At 38.5% G+C, this 17,308-nt stretch overlaps 3 protein-coding genes across 4 annotated transcripts; all 3 read left to right on the top strand.

Moving 5' to 3' along the window:
• The first annotated feature begins 216 nt into the window (after positions 1 to 216).
• LOC101165718 (arylamine N-acetyltransferase, pineal gland isozyme NAT-10) lies at positions 217 to 2,291 on the top strand. The gene is made up of 2 exons (XM_011493690.3): positions 217 to 343; positions 518 to 2,291. Exon 2 carries the CDS (start codon positions 541 to 543, stop codon positions 1,411 to 1,413), a length of 873 nt encoding a protein of 290 aa, XP_011491992.1. The 5' UTR covers positions 217 to 343; positions 518 to 540; the 3' UTR covers positions 1,414 to 2,291.
• A 2,026-nt stretch (positions 2,292 to 4,317) lies between these two features.
• On the top strand, positions 4,318 to 7,514 carry cnep1r1 (CTD nuclear envelope phosphatase 1 regulatory subunit 1). Its single transcript, XM_004067444.3, has 6 exons — positions 4,318 to 4,432; positions 4,833 to 4,904; positions 5,284 to 5,357; positions 5,695 to 5,804; positions 7,041 to 7,095; positions 7,190 to 7,514. The coding sequence occupies exons 1-6, from the start codon at positions 4,408 to 4,410 to the stop codon at positions 7,229 to 7,231; spliced, it is 378 nt and encodes a 125-aa protein (XP_004067492.1). The 5' UTR covers positions 4,318 to 4,407; the 3' UTR covers positions 7,232 to 7,514.
• A 107-nt stretch (positions 7,515 to 7,621) lies between these two features.
• On the top strand, positions 7,622 to 17,259 carry heatr3 (HEAT repeat containing 3). Of its 2 annotated transcripts, none has more exons than XM_011493677.3 (15): positions 7,622 to 7,902; positions 8,058 to 8,230; positions 9,333 to 9,420; positions 9,679 to 9,779; positions 10,187 to 10,296; positions 12,851 to 12,991; positions 13,289 to 13,587; positions 14,851 to 14,938; positions 15,138 to 15,292; positions 15,525 to 15,607; positions 15,677 to 15,813; positions 15,899 to 15,987; positions 16,250 to 16,393; positions 16,476 to 16,652; positions 16,790 to 17,259. In XM_011493677.3, exons 1-15 carry the CDS (start codon positions 7,762 to 7,764, stop codon positions 16,901 to 16,903), a joined length of 2,040 nt encoding a protein of 679 aa, XP_011491979.1. In that variant the 5' UTR covers positions 7,622 to 7,761; the 3' UTR covers positions 16,904 to 17,259. The 2 variants fall into 2 exon arrangements, with proteins under 2 accessions (XP_011491979.1, XP_004067491.1); XM_004067443.4 differs by having other exon boundaries at positions 14,848 to 14,938.
• Positions 17,260 to 17,308: the final 49 nt, after the last annotated feature.

Raw genomic sequence — 17,308 nt, 5'->3', positions numbered from 1 at the left:
CAGGAGTACAAAGTCATTCAATACTGTTTAGTTCACCTTTTTGTTTCTTGTAATGGGACATGAAGATGTGCTATTATATAGATAAACTTACAGATTTATACAGACCAATTAATGGTCAAAAATAGTTCAAGTTGTTTGATTTCCGGATGTTAACTGATATTAGTGGTTGAGTTCTGCTGTGCCGGTATTTGCACTTTGTCTCAGTGAGTTACACAAACTTTAGTAAATGATTATCTTTACTCCAGCAGAAGGTAAAGGTTAGTGAGTCGATTGGTGGAACAAAACGCAGCTTCTGGTTTTCCACCTCTCCATACAAAGACGTTGTTATTGTTACTCTTTCTAGGTAAGGTGCACTTCTTTACCGCATATTGTGAGTCACATTGTAAATCCTGTTTTGAAACTAAACAGGCTGCTCCTCAGCACGTACATTTTCTCGTTAGACTTGATCAAAAGCTATGATTTATTTTCATGATTATGTTTAACTTTGTTGCAAGCTGACTCAAAACCATTTCTGCAGTGCTTTTGCATTTCACAGACAAGATGAAGTTGGAGGAGTATTTCCAGAGGATTGGCTTTCGTGGGTTTCGTGACAAAGCAGATCTTGCAACGCTGAAGGCGATCCACAAGCTGCACGTCATGTCGATCCCATTCGAAAACCTCAGCATTCACTGCGGTGAGCGGATCTCCATGGACCTGGAGCTCATTTTCAATAAGCTGGTGAGGAGCAAACGTGGAGGCTGGTGCCTTGAGAACAACTACCTGTTTGGATGGGTGCTGAAGGAAATGGGCTTCAACACCACAACCTTGGGTGCCAACGTTTTCAGCAGTGCCCTCAACGACTATGTTCCGGTAGAGAATCATCTCATCAACCAAGTCATGATTGATGGGAAAGCTTACATCGCAGACGTGAGCTTTGGAGTGTCATCCCAGGTGTTGGAGCCGCTGGAGCTCATCTCGGAAAAGGATCAGCCTCAAGCGCCGGGTGTCTTTTGTCTCACAAACAATGGGGACACGTGGGTGCTGGAAAAGTCTGCTAGAAAACCAGAAGTGATGAATCCAGATTTTGCCAAGTCCACCTTGATAAACAGGAAAGAAAAATACGCGATTTATAAATTCACTTTGGCATCTCGTGAGGCAGAACATTTTCGAGTTCAAAATGATAATCTTCAAACCAACCCATTCTCCCTTTTCACCAATAAATCCATCTGCTCTTTGCAAACCCCAACAGGGTTTAGGGCTCTGGTGGGATGGACCTTCAGTGAGGTCACCTACAAACCTGAGGAAGGAGTTGACCTTATAGACATGAGGGACGTACCTGATGACGAGATAGAAAACGTTCTGAGGGAAAAGTTTAATGTACTTTTGACCAACAAACTAAAGTCTCGAAACCAGAAAACTTCCTACACCATCTGAGTCACAACTCCTTTTAAAATATGAAACCAAAGAATGTGTTTTATGTTGATTGCATTACTGACCGTATGCAGTAAATATCTTGTTTTGATTTTGTATTGCATGAAAAAGCTTTACATTTTTGTGTTGTGGAAATATTGCACTCTAACCAAAAATAAATAAATCAAAGAATTATTTTTATTAAAGTCTTTTAAGTTTTTGGTTTTAAAAATCTGCATCTGTGTTTTTTGAAGTCTGTTTAGCCCACCAGAGATTTCATGCTTTTTGAAATATAATTTTATTGAACATAAACTAGACCCCCTATAGACTATAAGACAACAAAGGTTTAGAAAATGTAAACACGGCTGCCAAACAACATCATTCTGTTTTTTATAAAGTTGGAAAAAAAATAAACAAAATTAAAAAAAATCTTAGATAACATTATGCAAGGATTCAAAGTAATATTAGGTATGAAAAATATTGTGAGGTTTCAAGAAAGATCAAAATATTTTTCACGAAAAATTCTTGGAATTTATTTTAATTACTTATTTGAATGTATTGATATGCATGATGATAAGTTGGCTGAATACTCTATAATTATTTTCTTTGATAGACGTTGTGATATTTCATTTATAATAAATACAAAGAAGTCACGAAAACTAAATTTTTAGGACATGACAAATGTTGTTTATTTTTTGTTTGTTTCACAAAGTGCGTCATATATTACTACTTCAGCTGTAAGCTATTTTTAAAGTTAGTCCTAAAATATGTTTGCTTTACAATGTTATATTTATTCAGATATAGGGTTTTATGTTTCATTTCTCTTTATGAGTGAATTGGGAAATGTCTCTTTTATATATCATGTGTGATGACTTAGTATAAACTAAATTTTGTAGATTTTTTTTTACACTAAACAGGTGATTAAAAGAATGTAATGAAAATATTGAAGTATGTTGATGCATTTTTTTTTTGGTTCATCATAAAAAATGTGTTTTATGGGAACATAGCACTATAGGTATTTTCCCACAAATTTGATTTGATTGATTGATTTAGAGCATTGTAGTCAAAGCAATAAAGAATTTACACATATTTATCAAACTTATTACAGAAATGTTGAAATGCATAGTTTAAAAAGACAGAAAATAAAACAAAACAAAAAAGACACTTAAATCACATTTTGCTTAATTAAATACAGTTATCATTAACTAAAGTCAAGTAGAGCTTGATATTTTGCTTGAAAAGGAGTGGGAAGAAGCGAATTTATATAATCCCACCCCTACTGAATTAATTAATTTTATAGTTTTACAGTTTTTTAAATCCAGATCTGATCTGATAGATTCTTTTCAAGCAACAAAATGATTGATTAACTTCAGAAAAAATTAATTCACGATTTCAGTAAACAGTATCGGTAACCAATATGTAATAATTGATTATTATTAGAACACATGATCACAATAAACCAGTAATTATTGCTTCACGTTTCAGATCAAGTAAAGAAAATCAATAGCTTATTGATTGTAATTTAAACATTTCAGTAATCATTATTGCACATTACTATGTAATACTCATTGACTGTAATTAAAAGAGCTTTGATTATTTCACCACAATCAAGTTCACACATTTTTGGAAATAATTTAGAATTATTCAAACACCTGTTGATCCTTAACTCCTCTTATCTTCATATCCTGAAATCAGAGTATCTTTATACATTTTCTTGAATGTTTGGATATTTTAACATTTTTTGAGCTCGCTGCACAAACCGTTCCAAAGTTTAGTGCCACACACCGACATACAGAAACTTTTCTTTGTGGTTCTTATCCGTTTGATCTTGAAGTTCCTACAGTCCCTCAGTTTGTAGTCTCCTTCATTTTCTAAGAACGGTTTTTGGATATTGAATGGTAACGATTTCCCACTGACTCTGAATAATAGTTGCGCAGTGTAAAAATCAACAAGGTCATGCAGTTTTAAAAGTCTAGATTGATAAAATGAATTGTTTGTATGATCAAGATATCCGACTTTATGTACAATTCTGATGGCTCATTTTTGAAGTAAAAAGAGAGGATGTAGTGAACTCTTAATTATTCCCCCAAATTTCTATACAGTAGGTCAAATATGGTAATATTAAGGAGCAGTTCAATAAATATCTACTGTTGTATTCAAATATATGTTTACATTTATTTATGATTGAAATAGTTTTTGAGACTTTAGTTTGTATGTGTCTGATGTGTTTCTTCCAATTTAGTTTGTCATTGATAACAACCCCTAAGAATTTGATTTCTGTAACACTTTCAATTAGGATATTATATATTTCAATTTTGAGCTCGGTATTGGCTTTGTAATTACCAAAAAACATCACTTTGGTTTTATCAAGGTTCAAAGATAATTTGTTGTAATCCATCCATGATTTTATTTTGTTTAACGCTGTATTTACCACATTGATCAGTTCCCCATGATTGGCTAATAATAATAATTATTATTACTTTATATATATTATATATATATATATATATATATATATATAGAGAGAGAGAGAGAGAGAGAGAGAGAGAGAGAGAGAGAGAGAGAGAGAGAGAGAGAGAGAGAGAGAGAGAGAGAGAGAGAGAGAGAGAGAGAGAGAGAGAGAGAGAGAGAGAGAGAGATAGATAGATAGATAGATAGATAGAGAGAGAGAGAGACAGAGAGAGAGAAATTAAATGATGAAGTATTATGGCACTGTATACACAAGCACTTTGTGTCATGCTTATATATGAAAAGTGCTTTATACATAGAGTTTGAATAGTTTATAGATTTACATTTTAAATTCAATCTTATATACATGATTTTACTAGATGCAGCACAAAGTACACTGTCAAGCACATTTCCTTGATTTTGAATTACAAAAAGTGCAAAATGAATGTTTCCCCTCCTTGTCGGCTGGTGGCGGTAATGAGTCATTCAGTAGTTTGCCAACAGCGACGTAAAGTAAACCAGAGGAGGATTCTACACGAAGAAGAATAAAGGAGGAGGAAAGAGAAGAAAATGAACTCATTAGAGCAGGCCGAAGGTAAAATAAAGTGTAAACCTTAAAATAACTTCATTCGTAATTACATGTTCGATTTAAAGATGACGTAATATCTATAAAGGATAACCGTGTGAGTTAAGACGCCATTTGTAATTGAACGTGTCGTTAAATTTGCGACATATAGCATTGTTTGCTATCCTCACACTGACAGATAAGATGTGCGGTGATCTGTGTCTGTAAGCTTGTTTGGTTTAGGCATATATATTTGAACCAATGATGTTCTGTCTTTGAATGGTAATTTATCGGTGTTTGTTGCTAACGTGACTGTTGAGGTTTCTTGTTAAAAGTTTTTAAAAGATAACCTTAGTTTCATCACAGTTGTTATGAGGTGAAACTACTACTTGATACTCGATAACTATCCCTCCATAACGTGTTTTTATAGACCTAAAGGCCTTTGAAAGAAGACTGACAGAATATGTCTCCTGTTTGCAACCAGCTACAGGCAGGTGGAGAAGTAAGTAACTGTTATAATTAATGATAAAATCTGGAGTATTTTATTGTTTTTGTTTATTTAAATTCTAAAGTTGATATTTCTCTTGAAAGCCAATAAAAAAATCAGGAAGGAAGCTTTCAATTTGATATTTTGAATTGAGCTAAAACTTTGGATTGTGTGCTGTCAGTATTCAGACTGGTTTACTGTGTTATGTGGGCATTTATGTCCTGGCCTATGTAGTTCTCTCAGGTATGTTTCTTGCTGCTCTCAGTCACAAAGGCTGAGTTTTCTTTGTCGTCTTTTTTCGATTCATTTTTTTTTTTTTTTACACTGTCCCACAATGTTTTTCAAAAATTTCAATTGTTTCAGCTGGTGTGAATCTGCTGTCATTCATTTTCAGTGATTCTGATAGTGGTATCAGTCTGTACGGCAACTGGGGCTTGGAACTGGTTAATAGATCCAGACACACAGAAGGTATGCGCCTGTGAACAACAAGCCACATGTGATACATGTATTCACAGCAAAACAGATGATGTGGTTAGTCTAAGTTTACGCAAACATTTTTGGAGTTGACCACAACACCTTTACTTTACAGTTTTTCTGGAACAGTATTGTAGTAGGAAGTGTTGGGATGATACATTTGAAGGTTGTACCTATTTTAGCGCACAGTTAATACGAGGTGTAATCATTGAAGCACATTTTTTGAAATATCCACTTGTCTTTTGTTCAACATAAAATTTGATAGCAAATTATTCATCATTTTTTTCTTAGTGTTTTTTGTATTAATATTTCATATTTTCTTGTTTTGCAGGTCTCTTTCCTATCGTCACTTTGGAACCATCCATTCTTTACCATCAGCTGCATCACCTTAATAGCTCTGTTTTTTGCTGGAATCCACAAACGAGTCGTGGCTCCATCAATGTATCCTTTGACTTGTGCTGTAGATGTCAAGCTTTTTCTGTCATACAGATTAAGTACAGCAGGGGACCTCAAACTCAGGTTACCTTGGGGGCCACTGAAAGCAGAGTCCTCCTGAGGCTTTGGGAGCCGATAGCAATTTGAATCAGAAATTTAACAAAATCCAGTCTTTTCAATTTTTTTAGAGGGCACATTTTAACCCTGGTCACAAGTTTTATTAGAGAAGCCAGTCACCCACTACTATATTTTTATAATTGAATTCAAACTGTGGGTAGTAAGAGGATGGACGCTGTTCATTGGAGATTGGAACAAGCGTTACGCATGAAATAAAAGAAAAGGAAGAAATTCATTAACGTGGACTGCAGTCTCTATCAGATCAGATCTATCTTAGAGTAGACTACAATCACAATGCATCAAGCAACGTAACTTCCATGTGGTCCCATGTTAAATAGAGGTGGGTGTCAGGTTTCCTGCTTTAAATGTTTCCCTGCGTGCAACCATCAGGCGCGGTCAATGCCACGCCCCCAAGAGCCATATACCCCACTGTGATAGTTTGGCTCGTCAGCTTTGCACACAACACTGTAGAAATGTCATTCAGACAAAACTAATATATCATAAACTTATACATCATCTTAGGGGGCTACCAGTTTGCGACCCCTGAAGAACAGGGTCTTACTAGATAAAATACCTTTATGCTATGTACACACTGGGCATGTGGGCCGTTGAACGCAGGTTCGTTGAACACGCTTATAGTATGCTGTGTTCACACTGGACTGTCGCTACCCCGTACTTATTGCATGTACTCACAGTTAGAAGAGGCTTGGTGTGAAATGTCAAAGCTGAGATCTGAAATCTCGTGAATCTTGCTCCAGGCTTTTTCTTTAACGGTTCTTTTATACAATTTCTGTTCAAAGTAGGAACCAATTATTGCAAACTTTGAGATTGCAAACAGAATTGGTGGTTTATGAGTATTATGGGAAAGTTCAGCTTTATAATGACCTGGTTTGACATGAAAAAAAAAAACATCCTTCTGGCTCTTTTTTTGGGCTCTTTCCCTTTTGCCAATATGGCCTGAAAATAGGCTGTGAAGTGGATATTAAATACATGTTTAAAAATGTCCTTAAAAGTCTCAGATTTAACTTACAGAAACCTGTAGGAGCCATAAAAATATACAAAGTTCTTTAGATTTCTTTAACAAACCCATTTTCAATTGTTATCTTTGACCTTTGCCCTTTTAAGAATCGCTGCTCGCTGTCGCACGGTTTTAGCAGAATACAACATGTCCTGTGATGATGTGAGTTCATCTTTTTTTATTTAAACTGCATTCCTATTAAAACCCATTGTTTGGTACATTATTGATTGTGTTTTTTTGTTTACTTTATGTACAGACTGGAAAACTCATTCTCAAACCACGACCCAGCATCCAGTAACTACATACAATGACTTAAAGTATGATCACAAACTCTGAATCTTTCAACTTTTCCGGGCAGCGCTGAGGTGGAATTTGTCAACACAAAGCAAAGACTGAACTGGAGTTTTTAAAAATTGTGTTTCAGTGTGGAATTGAAGCTGCTGACATGCTCACAAAATCTTCAACTGTATTTTAGTCATTCAGTGTGAGTGCAGATGTGTTTATTCAGATTTCTGTTATGTGTTTTATCTGAGTATTTGTATTTTAAAACTTATTTGCTTAATAAATGCACAATGTGTGAATTTTTGTGTGTTTGTTTATGCAATATTTGGGACTTTGGTTTGGTGCGAAACTGGTTTTGTTTTTTTTGTCGCCACAACAGTTGTGGTGTTTACGACAGTGTCTTCTATCGGCAAGGATCGCTTTACGGCAGACTCGTCCACATGGCTTCCAACTCGGCATGATCGGAGTTTGAGCTAAAATCGTCAGTAAGAGTGAACCAAGGCGAACTTAAAATCGTGTTTTATGTATAGGTAGTCATTGATCGTCATGGGTAAAAGTAAAACCACGAAGTTTAAACGGCCGCAGTTCAACGCCGTCGGGCTGCCGGTGAAAGCCGTGAAAGAAGTTGACGAAGAGGAGGAAGACCACGGTGAAGATTGCTCTCCAGCCGCGGAGCTACTGGAAAAGGTGTTATGCATTTTTCGTTTGGGTTCCAGTTGTTCCCATTTTGAAGTGTCCTTTTCAAAATAGATGTTTATGGTCACGTAAATGGTAAATCCACGTGTTGTCGTGGAGAGTTACTGTAGACTTCGTTCCGACAGTCACAGAGTGTGTTTCCTCAGCTGCAAAGCCCGAACGCAGACACGCGTGAGTTTGCGTGCGCCAGCATTTCTCGGGTGGTCCAACAGAGCCAGACCATCCCCGGTTTTCTCCAGAGACATGCTGTCCGGCGCCTGGGCCCCTTGCTGCTGGACAACAGCTTGGCTGTCAGGGAGACTGCCGCCGGGGCGCTCAGGTAAAACAATCAAATCTTTACCTGGAGTGGAGGCATAAATAAACCTGTAAACAACACTGTCATTCAGTTTAAAATCTTTTTAATAAGAAAATACAGTTAGTATCAACTGTAAATCACTTTTAACAATGATTATGCTTTATATTTTGAGAATAGAAGGCGCCCAAATGTCCTTTATGATCACGTCCTGATGAGGCTCAAACGGTTGCTGGAGCCTATCCCATTTGTCTTTGTGTAATTGTTGGAGAACATTCCTCATTCTAATGCTCACACTCTATTCTAACAGACATTCACCATTAATCCAGGTTTATAGTTATTATTATTTTATTATTTTTATATTAAAATGTGGCACAAAATGCTCTGACGTGAGCTGTATTTGAAAATACTTGCTCCAAAAGATACCAGAGCTGTTACCAGCCCAGGGGCCTTGTGGTAGGTAGTGTCCATCCTGAGGCTGGAAGGTTATGACTTCAAATCCACGGCCGAGTCATACCTCAGACTCTATCTAAAAGTGGGACCAATGCCAGTGCATGACAACTAAAGGGACTTTGAATTTAACTGTTGATATATGCAGAGGGGCAAAAAGGTATTCAGTCAGCCACCAATTGTGCAAGTTTTCCCACCGAAAAAGATGATAGAGGGCTGTAACTTTCATCACAGGTAAACCTCAACTGTGAGAGACAAAATGAGAGAGAAAAATCCAGAAAATCACATTGTCTGATTTTTAAAGAATTTATTTGTAAATTACGGTGGAAAATAAGTATTTGGTCACCTACAAACACACAGGATTTCTGGCTCTCACAGACCTGTGACTTCTTCTGTTAGAGGATCCTCATATTTCTGTCCACTCATATTTCATTGGCTTCACCCCTTAATAAGCCACAACACAAACTGGAGTGATGTTAGAGTTTGCATATACTGGGAGTTAACTGGTGGTTAAATGGAACTCTTCATGTCCTAATGCAGCACATAATGCTGCTTAGTATGACTAATATTTAATGGCATTTGAACTTATCTGACGCTTCAGCGGGGGCCGCCATGCTTTAATAAAAGGTCATGCAGTGAAAGTAGCACTTTTCAAATGTGTCTCGGTTGTGTTTTACAGGAATCTGAGTGCATGTGGAAATCAGGAAGTGTGCGAGGACATGGTGAAGGAAGACATCATGACTCCTGTGACAGCGCTGCTGACAGAGGTGAGAGCTGTCGGCTTCCCTCCACACACTCCTCATTAAGGGCTGTCACGGGAGGCTGTAGTGGCCGCCGCAGTTGAGTGTCGTTCAACAGCGCAAGCAAAACCGTCTCGTAAAAAAGAAGAGCTCGTCAAGAACTGGAGCCGTTAAAGTCTAGCTTTTGTTGTAGGGAAGTCTGCATTAGAAGCTGTGGTCAGTGTTGGATTTGTGTTAAAAACAAAGTGTTGTTTGTTTTTTTAAGCAGGTTTGTTTTGCGTCCAGTGTTGCGCAGGTTTTGACAGCACCGTGGTGACGATGAAGGAACAGAAAAATGCTGTGGAGGATGTTGCCAACGAGGCGGTGAACCTGCTGTGGAACCTATGGTAAACCAGGAAGTTGTGCTGCTTTCGATGACACCCTTTCCTACCAGTGCTTTTCAATAAAGACCCACTCGGTCATCTATTGATCTGTTGTAAAAGTGTTCCCAGTGGTCTTTTAACTATAATTATGCCATTTTTCGCCAAAATCATTGTCGAGAGCTTGGAGCAAGCTTGTGGCCCGCCCAGTATATTTGCGACGCCACAAATAAGCAATTTTTCCAAAAAATGTTTTTGACAAACAATGTGAGTAAAGAAATACTCAGAAATCCAACATATGTCCTTCCATTTTCAGGAAAAGTGCCACAAGAACATGTTAAAACACAATTTTCAATGGAGTGGGTCTTTAACAAAGTTTGTAAAACTTTGCAGCTTCTGCTATTTTTACCTCAAGTTGTCCTTTTCTTTTCCAGTGAAAACAGCAGCCAGGCGCTGTCTGTTTTCAACAAATCAGGTCTCCTGGATCTTGTTGCTCAGTGTCTGGAGAGGCACCCACGTAATGTGGAATTGGCTGTTTCAGCAGGTACCTAAAACCCACAAACTATTCCTAATTTTTCTTCTTTTTTATGAAAATATTTTTTTTGTGAGTTTAGATCTGGTGACATTTAACCTTGAAACCGAAGAAACAGAAACATATGATCAAATTTAATCTCTCTATTCATGATTGTTCTCATTTCTTGTAATTATCACAGACTAAAACTGAAAAGTTGCGGTTTTCACAGCTGTTCTTTCGCCATCTTTCTCAGTGGGCTGAGTCCTTTTAACCCTAAACACATTTGAATAAAAACTTTATATCTCACCCCAGAATCAAACGGCGAACATTTGGACAAGACAAAATCTGCTCTACCCCATCTTTTGTATTTAAACAGGTTTAAAATGATCTAAACTTGTTTGTGTTCACAGCTCTGTTGAGAAGTTTGGATTATTGTCATGAAAGTTTGATAGGTCACTGAAACTGCCTCTGGGGAATTCAGAGGCAGATCTTTTGGATCTGGATTTTGTCAGGACTTACTGAATGAAGTTGTAAAATCTTTTTGTGGTGTTCAGTTTTAAAATCAAAACAGCCGTTTACTCTGCACTGCTCCACATTCAAAACAGAAAAGGGCTCATTTAAGTTAATGCTGTCAAGCTTATTTGAAATATTTAATTACCGTACTTGACAAAAATGCATCCCGTCTGACCTTCCTTTGACACTGTAGTGCTGTACTCAACCTGTCAAATGTGGGGCCCTTTGGTGCCTCTGTCTAAATATGGGCTCCACAGGAAAAAAATACTGACTTCTCTTTCTGTAAACTGATATTTGACATAATGCTGTTGTGATAGTGTGAGCATTCTAGCATAACTTGACTTTGTAAGGTTATTTTAGTCTATTATGGGTATGCATTTAAAAAGTGCCGAGCTTACTGCCTCAGGGTGTAAAGAAATCTATTGGTAAGATATGATTTTAATTTAGAAAATGCAATATTAATTCTATTAAATCCAACGATTTCTTTTTTAAAGTGACATGTTTCATGTTTTTTTCCCAACACATCCCATTAGTTTTTCTTTATAAGTTCTAATTTTTTTTCCAGTTTAGTTGCTACCTATGTGGAAAAAGTATTTGACAATCAATAGAAATTGTCTAAAATTAATATTTAACAAGTAAATTGATGTTTAATTATGTTTTCTTGAATAAAAGCAGATTTAATTCAGTGTTTTGGCTATAATACCTGCTGGGTTTTAGCCCAAAGAGTCTCAAATCTGTCTTTCATATTTATTCATAGAGCCTAAAAGTTTTTGAGTCATTTTCTTGATGGAGTAATGTAAAAATGCAGAGATGACAGCTTTAATTTCAGAGTAAAAGTTCTTGAAAATCCATTATCATCAGACTACTACACTTCCTCCTCCGTGCCTGTCAGTTAAGAACCTGTTTGTCCATCGGTAACAAACTTAAAATTCAGCTCTAACTCTGAGATTTCCCATTCAGGGACTGAAGGCACCTCCAGTTCAGATTGACCATCTGTTGCATTCTCAAGAACTCTGGAACACCTTGAGGGGAAAGGTTTAAATTTAGCAGAAATGTCCCCTTAGACTTAATGAACCGATAAAGGTTTGTGTTAAAAAAAGCTAGATCGCCGTGACCTCAGAACTCCAGGATTTTTGTCAACAGAACATGTGAGGAGTTTTGCAATTTGAAGCTTGCTTTCACGATTTTTGACTTTTTGGGAGATTTTTGACTATTGGGAACAAAAAGTAACCAAATTACCACGGCTGCCTAGCCGTAAACTAAAGTATGTTCAGATTCAGATTCAATCCTTTGGATTAAAGGACTTCTTTAGTGAATTTTATAAAATGTCTTTTTCCACTTGGATGAATTTGCTAAACCCAACGAGGCATTTGGTCAGGGTTTGTCTCATCCTGTTCTCAAGTTTGCTGGGAAATATGCAGATCTGAACATGCATATTCAGGGAGGACCGACATTTGGATCCAACTACTTTTGCAGATAACTATTAATTTGTTCTGCTGGTGCTGGGGTTCAGGTTGTCTGGAGGCAGTTTGCATTACAGACAGAAAGACAGCTGCTCAGCCAGGTCTTGAACCGGTCAAGACCTGAAAACTAACAGAAAAAAAACAATACAAAAACAGGAAAGCTATTTCATTTTCACAACCTATTAAGTTGTTTTTGTGGTAGTAAGTAAACTTGGACACATGTTGAAGCAGTGTTTGGCAGTTGATATGTATTTAATACCAGAAAGAGCAGGAGTCACTTATCCTTCTGTGCTTTTAGCCGTCAAAATAAAGCTTTTTGGCCCTGACGGCTTGGTTTTATTACTGTATTCCCAAACAACAAAAATTGAGAACAATACCGATCATTTTTATAGAAACATCCAAAGCAACTAGGCAATCCAATTCACCGCCACCTAAAAAATAGAGAATATTGAACTCTTTACCAAACTGAAGAAAAAGAAACTGTACCAAGAAAGGTTGAATAGTAAATGTATAAATAGTTTCTTCCTGCTTCATTTGTGATATTTCTGAACATTTGGCAGACTTTGATGTCTCTGTTAGTCATCTGAAGCTTTTCTTCTGTCTCCCAGCCCACTGTTTGCACACTGTGACTGAGGACAACCCCGAACTGCTGTGCAGCATGAATGCAGGCGTTTTTGGAGCCCTAGAGGGTGTGCTGCTGTCGTCTCAGCCAGGCATGGCAGCCACTCTTCTCAGGACTTTAGCTGCGGGTAAGCTTTGTCATTTTTAATGTCTGCTTTCCTTTTTGGGAGCAGCTCAAACTGACTCATCTGCTAGATGAACTTGTTCAATTTTTTGCCAGATTAACTTATTACACTTCATAGTGGGCACAGTGTTTTCACAGGTAACATTTCACTGGCAGAATGACTTGTTTTTTGGCTATTATTGATGAATATAGCAAATTTGTGCATGTTCTTTGGAATATTTGTAAAGATTTCTATATTTGAGACAATTTTTTTAGTGGTGATACGCTCAAAACTGAACGGTGGATGTGCTTCATCTCCCAGGAACTCTGTGGAACATGAAGGCCAATCTTCCTGCCGCTCGCCAAGCTCAAACCGTCAACGCTGTGGTGGCCACCTTGTCTCAGTGCCTGGATTTGGATGCAGGAGGACTGATCCTTGAACTCAGGGCATCAGAAGAGGCTTCTCACAGAAGTGCCTCTCCTGCAACGGAGACAGAAGAACCTTTGGCAGCTAGAGACCCGGCTGAAGAGGAGATGATTGACGAAGAGGAGCCACTCAAAGAAAAAAGCAAAGCTGGAAAGGCGACGAAGGCTGACAGCGACTTCTCAGATCTTCTTCCTGTGAGTAACACATGTCGCAGTGTGGGAACCAAGCTGAACTCATTTCTAACTTGCTCTATTTAGGTTCTGCTGTTATTTAGCTAGTTAACTTTAAAGACCCACTACAATGAAAATCGTATTTTTAACAAGTTTTTGTGGTGTTTTTCTAAGAATGGAGAACATATTTAAAGAAAATGAAGCTCAAAATTGCATTTTTGGGTATTTCTTTATTCAAATCACTGTGAATCAGGAGCAGACTAAATCACGTCTTTTTTTTTTTAACCCCGTCTGAGCCGCATCTGGCTCAATTCTGTACTGGATAGCTCCAGTATTGCTCACCATTTTTTGTTGCACCTGCAATGGTAGCTTGGGGTTGTGAGGGGCTGTAAGCTAGCAGGAGAGTGCGTAAACAGAGGGGTCCCAACAATGTGGAGAGGAAGGGGGAACTGGCTAAATCTGTGCCTCTGGTCCCGCCCACAACTCTTTTAAAGTGGCTCAAAAGATAATCAAAGTAGGTCTTTAGGTATTTGTGTTTTATCTAAATGTACTTTTACCGGTAGTTATTCACCTTTTTGTTAAACCACCCAGTCAGGAATTATTTGCTTTAAACTTAGATCCAGTCAACTTTAAAACTTACTAAAACACATCATTTCTGTTCTTATGGTTTTACTAAAGTGTCTGCAGTTAAAATTCTGAGATAGCTTAAGAAATCCACCACATTTCCCCCAATTAATGACAGGTAAGAATGCAGTGTGTGAGTCATCCAGAAGTGCAAAGCCAGACTGACAGCGCAGACACACAGTTTGAAAAGGGGCGGGGCTGGATCAGCAACACACTCGGTTCATATGGGGATGGCCGCTCCACAAAAGTGACGGCTCCAAGACTTGACCCAGGCGAGACAGAGCTGTCCCTCTCAGCCCAGTCACAGCCAGAGCCCTGGAATCGTATCCGACATCCGTCATGATGTCCCAGAATTCCCCTCTAAGCCGCGTCGTGTGTTTTCCTTGTCTGGGGATGCGTTTCACAGGTCCAGCTGGGTGTAATGATGCCGCTAAAAGTTACCATTACCTCGAATATTTGGGTCAAAGTGTGCTTAAACTCAAATATTTTTTTTCAAGGAAAGTTGCTCAGATAAAACCACAAAAATGTCAACCATGTGTTTGGGCACATCAGCGGGACTAAACCTTTTCTCTGTGGCAATCAGCTGACCCCAGACTGTGTGATATAGCACTAACAGTCATTGTTTTAGTAGGATGTTGACTCACTTTTATTTATGCCCAGAAGGGTAAGAAGGAGCTGCGGGAGGCAACGGCCTTGCTGACAGCCCAGCAAACGTCCTTGGAGATCATTGTCAACATGTGCTGCTCTGACGGTGAGTGTGGAGGGCATGGATAGCAGTGATGACCCCCAGGCGCCTCTCATCAAATTTATTTCCTGTGTCATAGCCACTAACTATGTGTTTGTCTTTCAAAAAAATAAAATGCAAAGCTGGTCTGAAACACATGGCTAAAGTTCCTTTGAGTGCACAGAAACAGTTTGTTGTCGATGTGTATTGTTAAAATATCGTAAAGATCCCTCTGATGACGAGTGGGAGGAGGATTCGAGCAGCGACGAAAGCGACATGGGTCCCGATGGCCTTTGTGATGGAGTGTCCAGTCTGATGTCTCCACTGTGCTTGTCAGCTGAGGTTCAAGGGGCCTTGATCAACCACAGCATACCAGAAAAGGCAAATGGCATTCTGCTTCCTCCGTTCTATCAGTAGACAGGGGAAATCATTGCACTGAGACTAGCAAATTTCTTTTTAATGAGTGTCTATTAGCCCCACTTACAATCCTAAAAAAAAAATGCTTCCCCACCCATTTCACTCCCAGGCTTCTCAGATTGAGTTACAAACATGGACCTGTTTTGCATCTCTTTATGCAACCGCAGACTTTTTTTCTTGTCTGTTTTTGTTCTAGGTACTAAAAAAGACAGAGTTCCCCAGGCAGGAGGCTGTAGACGTGTGCCAGCGGAGTCCTTCCTGGACAGGCATTGCAAAGAGGTATTCCTATCCCCAATGCTCTGCATGTTCCCTCTTTGGTGCAGGCATTTACACCAGACTCTCCTGCAGGATGCAGCGAGTTCAGTCCCGGGCACTGACCTGCCTCCACAGCATCCTCTCCACCATGGATGTGGAGTCTCTGGGTGGTGCAGCCGGCCTGCAGGGAGCAGCACAGCACCTGTCCATGCTGGTCTTTGGCGCTGCAGGTTTTTTGGACAAACAGAGTTCTTGACCCAAGGTTGTTAAAGCCTCAAAACTAAAAGGGTGTATGAAATATTCTTTCTATTTCAGAGATTCCTAAAGATAAGGAATTCTTAGAAGCTGTCATCAGTGCCATGAGGTCTCTTTTGCAGATGATTGCCTCCAATAACATCCCACAGGTAAAGGCTGTTTTAGTGTCAGCAGCAGAGATAAAAAGATTTTTGCAGCACTAAGCTTCCTCTTGAGCTTTAAAATGTATTTATATCTGTCATCACACTTTTCACTTTTTAGTGTAACCACTAAAACCTAAAACAGTGGTTCTGCAATGCTCAGCATCAGTTGTGATAGGAAATAAACCTAACTTCCCCTTATTGTTTGGTAGCACAACAGCATTAGGATATTCATTTATCCCAAGTCAAAGCTTGCTTGTGTTTTTGCTAGTGCATGGCCCCCCAGCAACTGATGAGTCTTTGCGAAGCAGCTTCCCACTGTGATGTTGTCAGTGTAAGGGTCAATGCCGTCGCCATTCTGGGCATCACTGGCAGCACATTAGCCAAAGACAAGGGCAAAGCAGAAACCCTGCAGGTACCTGGTTGTTTTTTCTCTATTTTTCCTTTTTTTTCTCCCGAGTTTTTGCTCATCCTCTGAAGAATTCCTGCTCCTGCAGATGATCGGAAACGCTTTACTTGAAGTTGCCACCAGAGATCCTGATTTGGTTGTCAACGGAGAAGCCCTTGATGCCTTGTTTGACGTTTTTGCGGATGGAGAAGAGGCAGAGATTGCTGCTAAAAACATCAAATTATTGCCTGCACTTAAAACACTTCAACCTGTCTTCAAGGCTAAGGTATTTTCAGCTCAATTCACTCGCTTACTGATGATTGATCTAGCTAATACATTTTTTCATCGTCTTCTCAGTCTTTTTCTTAAGTTTCCTTGTGGAGTTTTTTGTTCTGATTTGTTTTTCTCTTTCCAATCTTCCAGATTCGCAAAGAAGGTCGTGGTAAATACAGCTCTCAGCAGCTGTGTGTGCTAGATAACATCAAAGTCAACCTGAGGAGATTTATCGGCTATCTGGAGAAGGTGGTGAAAAAATAAGAACTTTGTGTATTTTATGCTGTGATCGTCGTAAGCGAGTTTGGACAAGTCTACCAGCAGCAGAGGAGAGGAAAGATGAGATTCAACCTTGAAATGAAATACCAGAAAACATTTCATACAGTATGAGGTGGTGTAGATGTGAAACCACCTGTTATTTATGTCTATTATATCTGAAATAGTTTTTCTTTTTATCATGTGAAAGATTGTTTGAGGTGGAATTGAACAGTTGGTGAATGTTTTAGTGGATGGTTCTTCTTACTTTAAGTCTGACAATGATTTTTTTTTCCCTAATGAAGTTGAACACCTTCATATTATAACATCTCTTAATAAAAGTCAAATCAGGTGTTTGGACCAGACTGAAGTGTCTTTTTTTAAATAAGTAACCAATCTTTCAAGTATGCCCTG

Source organism: Oryzias latipes, chromosome 3, assembly GCF_002234675.1.
Source record: "Oryzias latipes chromosome 3, ASM223467v1".
In the NCBI taxonomy this organism is placed as follows: Eukaryota; Metazoa; Chordata; class Actinopteri; order Beloniformes; family Adrianichthyidae; genus Oryzias; species Oryzias latipes.
This window is presented reverse-complemented; position numbering and strand designations above follow the sequence as displayed.